At 35.0% G+C, this 13,577-nt stretch overlaps 1 protein-coding gene across 1 annotated transcript in view; it reads right to left on the reverse strand.

Annotated features, from left to right (window-relative positions):
- Positions 1-13,577, reverse strand: part of LRRC9 (leucine rich repeat containing 9) — a 112,125-nt gene that overhangs the window by 35,134 nt on the left and 63,414 nt on the right. The window contains exons 18-21 of the mRNA XM_043920452.1: positions 7,520-7,711; positions 6,223-6,348; positions 3,897-4,031; positions 1,452-1,629 (exon numbers count right to left, since the gene is read on the reverse strand). Coding sequence (XP_043776387.1) covers positions 1,452-1,629; positions 3,897-4,031; positions 6,223-6,348; positions 7,520-7,711 — 631 coding nt within the window. The remainder of the gene's footprint in view (positions 1-1,451; positions 1,630-3,896; positions 4,032-6,222; positions 6,349-7,519; positions 7,712-13,577) is intronic.

Below are 13,577 nucleotides of genomic sequence, written 5' to 3' on the forward strand. Positions count from 1 at the left end.
ATATACTGAAATCTACTTCTAAGGGCTATGGAATTAAATAGAGTGATATTTGAAAAGTATCAGTTATAGCTATTGGCAAATAAATGAGTACTCAATAAATTTTATTCATGTTCCCCTCTCACATCAGCCTTTATCATGGGACTATGAAATGCTGAAAGTAAATCAATCTGGGGCCCGTTAGGATGTACTATCAAAGCAAAAGTCCTCAAATTGGATATTAGGCCTATATGTGTTTGGGAAAAAAAAAAAAGGTAAATATCTGTTAAAGTTTAGTGGGGTAGCTATCTTTGAAAAGTGGGTATAGGGAAAAGACAGGTTGAAGGATTCTTCCTTTCAATGAGCATATGGTGGGGAATAAAAAGGAAATGGGTTCTCAGTTGTATATACAAAGCAAAATTCGCACCCTATTGTATGGGAGTGGAAGACTAGTGATGGTTCTAAACACAGATGCCTGAGCTAAACCTCTCTACCCTCTTACTCAGCTGAAATCTATAGAAGAGAGGCCTGTGAATCTGTACATATATTTGATTAGTATCCTAAGTGATCCCTACGATCAAGCACTTTTTTATAAACTATTGTTAATCACTATTAAAATAAAGAATAATGACTGTTAAACATTCTATTTTTAAAGATAATTAACACTTGCTTTTCATATGTAACTTTTTAAAGTAAAAATTTCTATTTTATGAAAAAGGTAGTGCACATACATGCTAAAAACAACTCAAAAGCAAATAAATTAAGTCTCTTTCCCAGGCTTTGGTTTTCAATTTTTACCTTCTCTCAATGACAACCCTGTTACCAAAATGCACATCCAGAAATATCCTATACCTAGATAAGTATGCTGATGTGTGTGTGTGTGTTTGTGTATGGGTACTTATCTTTTTCAAAAGTATACCTCATTCATTCATTTATTAATATATACACGATGGTATAGATCTTGACTTCTGCCTAGTTTGTTACATGCTAGGTTTGGTAATAGATGGTAAACACGGGTTCAAAGATGGGAGGGAAGGCAGAGGAAATGAAAATCAGCTAGTTGGGCTCATTATATATAGTAACCAACCACAGATTCCACTAAGAGGTGTTTAGAATACTCTGGGCTTAACAGGTGGCACTAGTGGTAAAGAACCTGCCTGCCAATGCAGGAGACATAAGAGATACAGGTTCTAACCCAGGGTGAGGAGAATCCCCTGGAGGAGGAGACAACCCACTCCGGTATTCTTGACCTGGAGAATCCCATGGACAGAGGAGCCTGTCGGGCTACAGTTCATAGGGTCACAAAAAGTTGGACACGGCTGAAGTGAGTTAGACAGAATATTTTACTCCAAACCTTCTTGGGACTTCTTGGAAGATCTTCCTCTTCAGAAATTCCTTCATCAGTGTTACTCACTTTTTACTCTTCTTAATTAGACATTCATATTTTAAGACTCTAGGATTATCTAACATCTTACCTTCTATCTTTGAGATGCAGTTTCCATCTAATGTGAGCTCTTCCAAGTTAACACAAGATTCCAAGCCTTCCATTTTAGTGAGATTATTGTTGCTGAATGAAGCCCATTTCAAATTTTCCAATTTTTCTAAATTTGTGATTTCAAAAAGATGCTGCCCATCTAAATTTAAGGCAGTTATCTGTAGAATGATTCACTTTATATGTTATTTCTGAATCATGTCAGAATTCAATGTTATAAGATAAAAAGGCTAAAGAAATAATTCAAATGTGGTAACATGAGAAAAAAATCCTTTAGGAACTAAAAACATGGCAAAGCTCTTAATTTACAGAAAAGTAAAATTCTGATTATTTTTTGAGATTATAACTCAAAGAGGGACTTATATAGTTTTGTAGGAACTGAGCTGTGCCAGTCAGCTTCCCAGTACTGAAGGCCTTGTCTCAGCTGCTGGAAATGCTATTGGCAGAAAGCCTTCAACTGTCAGTCCCTTCAGGGACAGCATCAGCTGCAGACAGCTGCCTTGCTCAAGGTCATGCCCCTTCCCAGGTTGGCGCCTACCCAATGATGAAGGGAAAGAAAGGCCTGGCAAAGAAAGGCCTGGCCTTCTCGGCCCAACTGAGGACAGATTTAAAGGGCCACTGTAATTCCAGAACTGCCCATGGGGTCAGCTAAGACTATAACTGAGCCAGCATCACAGCTAAATATCTCTGTATCCTGTAATAAAAACAATGGCATTAATATCTTCCATTTCCATTCTGTTAACTCAGTTTCTACCTTTGGCAAGAGGTTACATGCTGCTTTATGAAGCAAGAAGCTGTGGGTGATCCATAACATTTTCCCTTAGCTTTGGGTGAATTCTGACCAGTTCCCCTATTCCCTTGCCAGGATTCCTGATTCTTTTTACCTTACCATCCAAACTTTTGACTTGGTCTCTGGCTCTGAGCTTTAAAGTCCTCTTGTTTATTTGGATATATTATCAGAATCTACCCATTGGTTTTGTAGTGTACCTTTATCCTAAATTCCTGTGCTAGAGTGACCACTGTTGAGGTCTCAGTTCAGTTCAGTCACTCAGTCATGTCCGACTTTTTGTGACTCCATGGACTGCAGCACGCCATCATCATCTCCTGTCCATCATCAACTCCTGGAGCTTGCTCAAACTCATGTCCATCGAGTTGGTGATGCCATCCAGCCATCTCATCCTCTGTCATCCCCTTCTCCTCCTGCCTTCAATCTTTCCCAGCTTCAGGGTCTTTTCTAACGAGTCAGTTCTTTGAATCAGGTGGCCAAAGTATTGGAGTTTCAGCTTCAGCATCAGTTCTTCCAATGAATATTCAGGACTGATTTCCTTTAGGACTGACTGGTTGGATCTCCTTGCAGTCCAAGGTACTCTCAAGAGTCTTCTCCAATACCACAGTTCAAAAGCATCAATTCTTTGGTGCTCAGCTTTCTTTATAGTCCAACTCTCACACCCATACATGACTACTGGAAATACCATAGTTTGACTAGATGGACCCTTGTCGACAAAGTGATTTCTCTGCTTTTTAATATGCTTTCTGGGTTGGTCATAGCTTTTCTTCCAGAGAACAAGTGTCTTTTAATCTCATGGCTGCAGTCACCATCCACAGTGATTTTGGAGCCCAAGAAAATAAAGTCTGTCACTGTTTCCATTGTTACCCCATCTATTTGCCATGAAGTGATGGGACCAGATGCCATGATCTTAGTTTTTTGAATGTTGAGCTTTAAGCCATCTTTTTCACTCCCCTCTTTCACTTTCATCAGGAGGCTCTCTTTAGTTCCTCTTTGCTTTCTGCCATAGCGTGGTGTTATCTACATATCTGAGGTTACTGATATTTCTCCTGGCAATCTTGATTCCAATTTGTTCTTCATTCAGCCGGGCATTTCACATGATGCACTCTGCATACAAGTTAAATAAGCAGGGTGACAATATACAGCCTTGACATACTCCTTTCCCAATCTGGAATCAGTCAGTTGTTCCATATCCAGTTCTAACTGTTGCTTCTTGACCTGCATACAGATTTCTTAGGAGGCAGGTCAGGTGGTCTGGTATTCCCACCTTTTTAAGAATTTTCCACAGTTTGTTGTGATTCACACAGTCAAAGGCTTTGGCATAGTCAATAAAGCAAAAGTAGATGTTTTTTTTGAACTCTCTAGCTTTTTCTATGATCCAATGGATGTTGGCAATTTGATCTCTGGTGCCTCTGCCTTTTCCAAATCCAGCTTGAACATCTGGAACATTGAGGCCTAGTCCTGATGTCTAGCCCTGTGACACAGCCAGTCACAACTTGACTTCTCTTTCAATTTTAATTTGTCTCTCCCAGTTTTCTGCCCATTACCTATCTGTACCCTCTTTATGACATAAGGGGCAAAGCTGACTAAAACCAACTGAACTTAAGATTTTTACATTAAGTTTAATAGAATTGCTTTTACCTTCAAGTACCAATTTCCACTCATATGTGAATGTGGTCCTAACTTTGAAGTCTGTGTCAGAATTTTGGCAGAAGGCCATGTGCTGAGAATCCGTGGTCTCTCTTCTTTAGTACTAGAATGCCGTAAGAGAGATAACTAATAAAACAGAAAAACACACGATGAATAAAGAACTAGCACAGAGAGGCCCATGTATACACAGTTAGAAGCACTGTCTCTCAGGCGGCTGATCCAATGAGTGATTTTAAAATATGACACTTTCTATGTCTTAAAGTGTTTTCAGTAACTTGATACACTTTAAATCATATGTCTCACTCAGTTTTTGTTTTGTCAGTCATTTAACCATAATAAAATAATATTCATAAAACTGTGAAAGGATTATTATAATACAAATACCATGTAATTCATCCATGAAACCAGTTTAAGAGCTAGAATATTCCTAATACCCCAGAAGCTCCCTGTGTCTCCCATCCTAATCTTTTTTCTCTGCTGCTCAGAAGCCATCACTCATCTCAAGTGAATCAGTCAGTCCTGTTAAGAAGCAATCAAATAATCTCAAAATTTGTATCTACCACTACTTGTTTTCTTTATAGACCTATGTTTTTATCCATAAATAAAATATTAGTTAGTCTTACACATATTTGAACTTTGTGAAAATTGAATAATGTTTGTATTCTTCTGTAACTTGCTTTTTTGCTCAACATTGTATCTATGAGATTCATCTACACTTCTGCCTGTAGCTGTAGTTTATTCATATGTCATTGTTATATAGTATTTCCTTATCAGAGTCAATGAACACTGAGCTGATTTCAGGGTTTTTTTGCTATTATAAACATTGCTGTTATGAATACTCTTGTGTATGACTCTTGGTACACATATGCAAGAGTTTCTTTGGAGTATATAACTTGCTGGGTTTAGGGTATGTATATATTCAACTTTACTAGATAGGGTCAATTTGTATTCCAAAGTGGTTACACCAATTGTAATAACTTTTACTTCAAATCTTTGCTAAAACTTGGTATTGTCAAGAGTGTTTTTTTTCCCAATAGTGGCCATAAATTGGTAGGTCATTAAAGTTTTAGTTTATTATCTTGAGTATTAATGTGGTAGAGCATCTATTCCTAAGTTTTTTGGCTGTTCTGATTTCCTCTCCAGTGAAGTGTCTATTTAAATCTTTTGCTCATTTTTCTGTTTGATTGGTTGTCTTTTTCCTAATATATTTTGGATATATAAAGAATTTTGTCTAATTTTAATCTAATTTTATCTAATTTTGTCAATTAGATATGTTGCAAATTTCTTTTCCCATTAAATAGCTTGTCTTTTGACTTTCTACCCTTTGAGGATTAGATGTATTAATTTTAAGATAGACAAATCCAATCTTTTATAGTTTATGCTCTTTATTTCTTACATAATAAATTCTTCCCTAATTCAAGGTTATAATGATAATTTCTGATCTTTTCTTCTAAAATATTTTGGTTTTGTGTTTTGCAGTGAAACCTTAATGCAGTTATCCCAGTACCTTTTATTGACTAGACTCCCTAATCTATATCGTCAGCTCTGTGATTTATCACTTTTCCATGTATGTGTGGGTCTACACTGGGTCTTTATATTCTGTTGTGTTGGTCTATTTGTCTAACTCTGCCAAATCCACACTGGATTTTAGCAAGTTTTGATGTCTGGTAGGGTAAATCCCCAAGTCTTCTTTAGGAGTCAATGATATTTTGATCAACAAAAAAGTTTCTTTCCTTCACTTTAAACAGATCCAAACTTAAACATTACATTAAGGAATTAACATTCAAATATTCTACAGAAAGTAAATACCTAGATAACTCGAGTGGAGATATTAAGGATATTGAAGCAACTTTAGTTAAAGTAGCATTCTTAATCTGGGTAATACAGGTATTTTCCCTTCCCCAAGTTAATAGGCTTTGTTTTTTTCAGCCAGACACATATAATATCAATACTAGGTAAATAAGTCACTAAATGCTTTCTCAAGGTCTCTAGGCTTACCTTATCCACAGAAAGTTGCTTATTTTCATGAAGGCTCTAGAAAGGACTCGGGTGAGTTCAGGTTGACTAGGAAAAAAACAGTTACCCTAGAAGTATTTTTGGGGTAGTGTCCAGGGATGAGACTCCATACAACCACTTGGTATTTTAATAGGATACATTTAAGCAGAAAAAAATTTTCAAGTGATATGATTGCTATAGATGAACTTTTTTATTAGCATGCTAAGAGAGAATACAAAATCTCAATAATGAAATAAGAGTATGGGAAATATTATTTGTATATTCTAAATAGAACAAGAAATATTAAACAGTAAAAGCCAACCTGAGTAATCTTTGTTCCAGAAATAAATTTCATAGCTGCTGTTGCTTCTTCTTCAGAAATGAGGACTCCATCTAAATGAGTAAGAGTCTTTAATCTGCCAATAACACTCAGCCTTAATGTGGCTGGCTTGGGAAAAATAACGAAAGGTAATTTTTACAAAATATTACATAATGTTATGACACAGAAAGGAGTTTTTCTTCATTCCTTCCCACATAATTCAAATTATGCACCTCCTACTTTATTATATATGTCTAAAAATAAAGGCTTAACTTAATTCTTCAAATAATAGTTGATATTAAATTATATTTAAGAATTAATCTGTTTTGTTTGAAGCTGGATACTTCTACTGTTGTGAAGGGAGGAAATCCCACTAGCTGTTGAAAAGTGACAGTGATGAAAAGTGTTCAAAGAACTGCAGTGCCTCCTGTTTATCTAGATCAGCAGTTAGCAACTCAGCCAATTGGGTGAGCCAATACAGATCTTCAGCTCTTGACATTTAATTTGGCAGCAGGGCTATAGCTCTACTATGATCATTCAGGAAGTCTGATTTGGTAAAAGAAAAATATGCTTCAATTTTATGGAGTGAAAAAGGAGAAATACAACAGGATAAACATAGTAATATGGCCAATGTGATAGAAGCAATCATGCTTTAGTCCCTTTTTAAAATGTTGAACAGGGTCTATATACATTTTTGAAAAGCAAGAAAAGATGTATTCTTGAAATTATAAATTTGGGGCTTATTTTAAATACTTAAGAGATATTCTTCAATATAATCATTGAGTATTGAAATTTCTTAGCATGAATCTAAACATGTGATGAGAAAAAACAGTGCTCAAATTTCCTTTTATAACAGAACATAAGTAAGACTTTATAATTTAGGTTTATCAGAGAATGTGACAAATGTGTTCCCCCTTTAACAATATGTTTCTCTCACAGTATAATATTCTATTATTCTTGGTTCCTATGCCTCACTACAGTCAGATTCTAGCACACTGAGCTGTATATACTGCATTATAAAACTTCTCTAAAGGTTTTCAGATGGCAATGACATCTGAGGCTCTTAAGACCAAAATACTCTCAAACTATTAGAGGCTGCAAAAAGATCTGATGTGAAATTAAAGACTTTTCTATAATAACATTTGATTCACTTGATCAATACATTATATTCAACTTATGAAATACTTCAAGGAACTCTACTGAGACAAAGACAGTTTGCTTCTGGGTATTATTGAATAATAGTGAGAAAACAGCTTTGAAATAAAAATGATTGTTTTTTATAAACATGTCTGTTACTTACCTTTTGCCATGGATTATGTCGAATATCTAGAGTGAGAAGGCTTGTGGTATGTTTGCATAACATATTTATTTCATCGCCAGATTTTTTCAATTGATTCCAGCTCAAGTCTAAGTGCTTAAGTTTCATCAGACCTCTAAATCCTTCAAGGGTTATCACATGGTTATGACTTGCATCCAAATATTCAAGGTTATACTGCAACACATACAAACAGAAGTGATGCCAGAAGGATCATGGTTTGTATTTACACACTTCTTTTTTTCTCTCTCTGATTCTGTAAGTACTTTACATGCTTTTTGGTAATCCTTACAGAAAACCGAAACAGTAGCCTATACTGCAGTAATGGCATCAAAGTACCTATTTTCCTATTAATTAAGAGCTACAGATATTTTATTTTAGTAATTTTCTCTTTCTTCTCTCCTCACCCTTGTAACATAGAGTGGCAGTATGTGTTTTTACAGATGAGACAGCAAAGAGAAACTAACAAGAAAATTTGTCCCCAGCAAAGAATTACACTTCTTATATCTAGGCTTCTGGTTTAAACTCATAGCCTAGTTTAAAAAGGTTCATCTTCAGAGGCAGAAACTAAACCTGTTACAGTCTATAATTTCCTTTTTTAAAAGGACAGGATTTTTCTATAATAATCTTTTAAAAAATATTAAAGTAACACGTTCTTGTTGGAGGTCTGGGAAATACAGTAAATAAAAAAAAGAAAGCATATATAATTCTGTTGCTCAGAAAGAACCACTGAAAACATTTTCTATTATATGCTCATATATTTTTCTTATATAAAACAAATTTATTACTCTATTATATGGAATTTTGTTCCCTTCTAACATGTTCACACATTATTAAATATTATTCAAAATGATTTTTCATGATTGTATAATAGTCTAATATGTAAATTATTAGAATTTTAAAAACATTTTGCTATGGACATTTATGTGACTTCTAATTGTTGGCAACATTGCAACAAATGTCCATGTTCATAATAACTTAACCGAGACTCCAATATTTTCTCAGGAAAGGTTTTTAGAAATAGGATTAATGGTTTTTAAGGATTTCTATATTGTTAAGACTCGATAAATATTGCCAAGTAGTTTAAAGGAAGTTTGTATCAGTTTTTTCTTCCAACAATAGGATTTGAGAATGCTCATTCCTTAAATATCTACCAACCTACCTGCCTTATTTTAATTTACAGTATTACCAGTGAAGTTGCACGCCTTTTCCATGTTTGAGATCCCATGGACTATAGCCCAACAGGCTCCTCTGTCCATGGGATTTCCCAGGCAAGAATACTGGAGTGGGCACCATTTCCTTCTCCAGGGGATCTTCCTGACCCAGGGATTGAACCTGGGTCTCCCGCATTGCAGGCAGAGTCTTTACCGTATGAGCCACCAGGGAAGCCTGTATCTATAGCAGCTATTCTTTTGCTTGTTGAGTTTCTCATCTTTGGCCACTTATATATTTAGATCTTTATTTTACTTAACTGTAAGAAATCTTTAAAACAATTTGCTACTTCTATTCAGTGCAAACAAAATTTTCTTTTAAAGTATATACCAACTCAGACCCAGAACCAGGAAGTGATAAAGGAAACATGAAGAAAATATTTTGCAACATATTTATTAAAATAAAAATAACATTACTATAAATTAAAAATAAACTTGATTTCTTTATAACTTAAACAATCATTTTAGTTCACCATAGAATTAGTTACTGCTATATAATGCATAGTTCATATTGTTGTAATAGCACCTGTTATTACAATGACTCAGGTTTCAAGAGTTGAGTGTTCAGATCATTAAATCTAAAGTTTCTGGAAATTAAATAGTGTTACTGACTTTTATTATTTAAGTAAGCACAGTAAAAAATATCCTATAATTTACTATCATTATAATTTCTTGAACAAAAGGATATTTGGCAGTAGAAAGTATTAAGGATATAATCTTAGAACAGTCTTTTAAATTAAATAAATTTAGATTTATAAAAATTTACTATATGGTACATCTTTTGCGATTTTTCATCAAAAAATGGTTAAAAACTTGCCCCAAATTCTGACACTTGCATGCTGATTAGCATTTGGGAACAATTCATTATATAAAGATAGCTGTCTTCTTTCCTTGAAAACAGGGGTAGGATCTTCACTTTTTTATATTCCCAGAATATAAAAGAGACTCCATACACTCCATGAATATTCAAGGAATAATATTTTCAGTTTTGCTGGAGAACTTGGCATTTTAGTATTTCTTGTGTTTTGGGTTAAATCTTTTGTAAGTTATGGTACAATTCAGCCCAAATTACAAAGATTAAAACTGACAAGGCCTATTTAAAATATTTTCGGGATAATAGTTCAATCTCTAAATGTAGATTAGCCGTCTTGAGGCATTAGAAATATTTTAACACTAAATTTTCCATTGGAAAAGGTAAGACAGAAGTATTATTTCTATAATCTATAAAGTTGCAAATAGCCATACATATTTGCCTCTCCTTGGCCCACTCTGACTATGGTACAGTTATTTTCAGAGAAAAACATCTGCTCCTATTTCTTTGGCTTGGATGCTCTCCTTTCCTGATAGTTCAGGTGAGTGAATGACAGACATACAGCTTTTGATATTTCAATTTTACCTTATGTGGATGTCTTGCTTAGATTTTAAAAAAATCTATAAAAATTATATAATGTATCTCCACCATTTATGAAGCCCAGGTCTTTCATTATATAAACAGTCATAGATTGGGAATTCTGATTCACAAGGCAAAGACAGGGTAATGAACACATAGTAACCATCTGTTTACTTTCTGCAACCTAGTAGAACCTAATGCCTATCATACAATAAAGTATAGAAACTCTCCATGTTAGAGACACAGTTAAGGAAAATGATAGTAAAAATGAGATAAGTAAAAGTGAAAAGTAAAAGTGAAAGTCATTCGGTCATGTCCAACTCTTTGGGACCCCATGGACTGTAGTCTTCCAGGCTCCTCTGTTCATGGAATTCTCCAGGCCTGAATACTGGAGTGGGTAGCCATTTCCTTCTCCAGAGGATCTTCCCAACCTAGAGGTTGCACCCAGGTCTCCTGAATTACAGGCAGATTCTCTACCATCTGAGCCCCTAGTGGCTCAGCTGGTAAAAAATGAGATAAACTAAAGGCAAACATAAAAACTTAGATGATAGAAGTAACAGGTGAGTGATTAACTTAGGGCATAGACTTTTGTGATACAGAGATGAATATAATTAATATTAAACACACATACAAAGTTGATTATTGGAAAATACGTAGGCGGAGACAGCATAGGTATTCAATCTCTCTGAATCCCCACATAAAAAGAAAGTAAAAATAAGACCAAAATTCCATAGACAACATTTATAATAAAGCTACATAACAAGGTAGCCCCATAAGTCCCAAAAGAAGTTGGTGGGGATAAACCACCAAGAACCACAAGACTACATGGTGTCCATGTCTATGTGAGAGGAAGAAGGAAGCGTCAGGGCATCTCATCTGACAGACCTGGGCCCCAAAATAGCCAACCAATATTCAGTGGACTCTCTGAAGGCACCCTGAGTGCAGTTGAAAGTGGGAGTTTTGCCTTCTCTGATACCAGATAAGTGCATGAGACCCAGAGTAAAAAGGTCTGAAGGGGACCAGTCTAGCACCTGTGAATTTTCAAACTGCCTCACCAGGCTCTGGTAAGAACTGAATCCTTCTTGGACAGGAAACTGCTGGGCTGAGTCAAAATTAAACAGGATAAGGACAAAGGAGGCAAATAAAAGAGAAAGTTCAAACTGAAGTGGAAGAAGGAAATAGAGTCAGGAAATCTCAGAAAATAAGTGCTACAACTGTTAACAGTACATATAAACAGCAGAAGAGGGAGATCTGTGAAATTACAAAAGCTTCCCCAACACCCACTTTCATTTTAAAAGTTAAGAAGAAGTAATTTCACTGAAAAATGAGCAGCAGAAAAGTACTGAGGTAAAATCCCAGACAAAGCTAAACAAACTATGCATGCATGAAAGAGAGACAGAAATATTGCTGCGAGCAATAAAAGTATACCAGAAAAACATGCCCAAGAAACATATCATAACCATAAACGTGTTATTTCAAAGCAAAGCAAAAAGATGTTAAGAATGATACAAGATACAAAATAACAACAGAAATCTGGATTAGAAAAACTCAGAAGTGAAGTGAAAGAACCCAGAAAAGAATCTAAAATAAAATAACAAAATCATTTCAGAAGTGAATACTAAACTAGCCAAAGACAAAAAAAGTAAACAACAGACAACGCCTTAAGAGAAACAGAAAGTGAAAAAGACAGAAATTTTAAAAAATCAAATCAATTAAAAAATCTAAATGGAGCTATAAAAAGGACTCAAGAGAAAGTGACAAATAGTGAAGAAAAGATTCAATATATGGATAATGTGAGTTCCTTAAGAAGAAAACCAAAGCAAGAAACAAAAATTGCTAAAAACTTTCAGGTAAAAAAAATGATTTTAATATTTATTTTGGAGGAGTATACTGTGAATGTGAAATCTTGACCCAGAACAACCAATGTCAAGACATACTCTTATAATAAAATTACTAGACTTCAATGAAAACTAAAAAACTTCCTTTGGACATCCAGAAGAAAAAAGCCTGTGACTTATAAGAGAAAAAATTACACATTCTCATCAGACTTTTCTACAGCAACCCTTTATGCCACAAGAAAATTAAATAACATTTAAGATGCCCAAGAAACAAAATTGTGAGTCAAGGATTTTATACCTAACAAAACCGTCTTTCAGGTATAAAGGACATAGATAAACTATTATCAACATGTAGTAACTTAAGGGATTTTGTTCCTATAAGCCCTTCTTGAGGAATATATACTAGAATATTTTTCTGACAATTAAGATGTTTGATACCAATCTAAGGACTGGTGATGAGAATTAAATATACAATTACCAATGATCTAAAAGGTAGAGTGTACAGAGTCTAAGGGCTACATGCTCAAAGTAGATATAGTATGATAATTTTAACTTTTTTAAAATAGGGAAGACTGGAAAGAGCATACACAAAATTAAAAAAAAAATAGTTATGGTAACAAGCTGATGTGGGTTTTAGTGCTGTCATTCCAAGGCTGTTGTATTTGTAACATGGGATAAAACAAATAAATGATTATTAAATATACTAATTCTATCATCTTATAACCTTGAAAATCAGGATTATTGGTGTTGAAAAAAGATATAGATGTATGTAACAGAGAAAACTCAATATCCCCCAAAAAATAAGATCATGGCATCCAGTCCCATCACTTCATAGCAAGTAGATGGGGAAAAAACGGAAAGAGTGGCAGATTTTATTTTCTTGGGCTCCAAAATCACTGTGAACAGTGACTGCAGTCAGAAATTAAATGATACTTGCTACTTGGAAGAGAAGCCATGACAAATTTAGACACCATATTAAAAAGCAGAAACATCACTTTGACAAAGGTCCATATAGTCAAAGCTATGGCTTTTCCAGTAGTCATGTAACGGATGTGAGAGTTGGACCATAAAGAAGGTTGAGCATCAAAGAATTGATGCTTTTGAACTGTGGTGCTGGAGAAGACTCTTGAGAGTTCCTGGACAGAAAGGAGATCAAATCAGTCAATCCTAAAGGAAATCAACCCCGAATATTCATTGGAAGGACTGATGCTGAAGCTAAAGCTTCAATACTGTGGCCACCTGATGGGAAGATCCAACTCTTTGGAAAAGATCCTGATGCTGGGAAAGATTGAGGGCAGGACGAGAAGGGGATGACAGAGAATAAGATGGTTGGATGGCATCACCAACTCAATGGACATGAGTTTTAGCAAACTGGGAGATAGTGAATGATAGGGAAGCCTGGTGTCCTGCAGTTCATGGGATTGCAAAGAGTCCGAAATGACTTAACAACTGACCAAAACAACAACAGAGGAAAGGTTAGGCTAAATGATTTGCAGTCTTGAATTGGAAATATCAATATAAATTCATAAGGTTTGTTTTAGTTATACATATGCACATATACCAGCCCCACTCCCACACACACACCCCTCACAACAAGTCCTGTC

This window comes from Cervus elaphus, chromosome 12 (genome assembly GCF_910594005.1).
Source record: "Cervus elaphus chromosome 12, mCerEla1.1, whole genome shotgun sequence".
Lineage (NCBI taxonomy): Eukaryota > Metazoa > Chordata > Mammalia > Artiodactyla > Cervidae > Cervus > Cervus elaphus.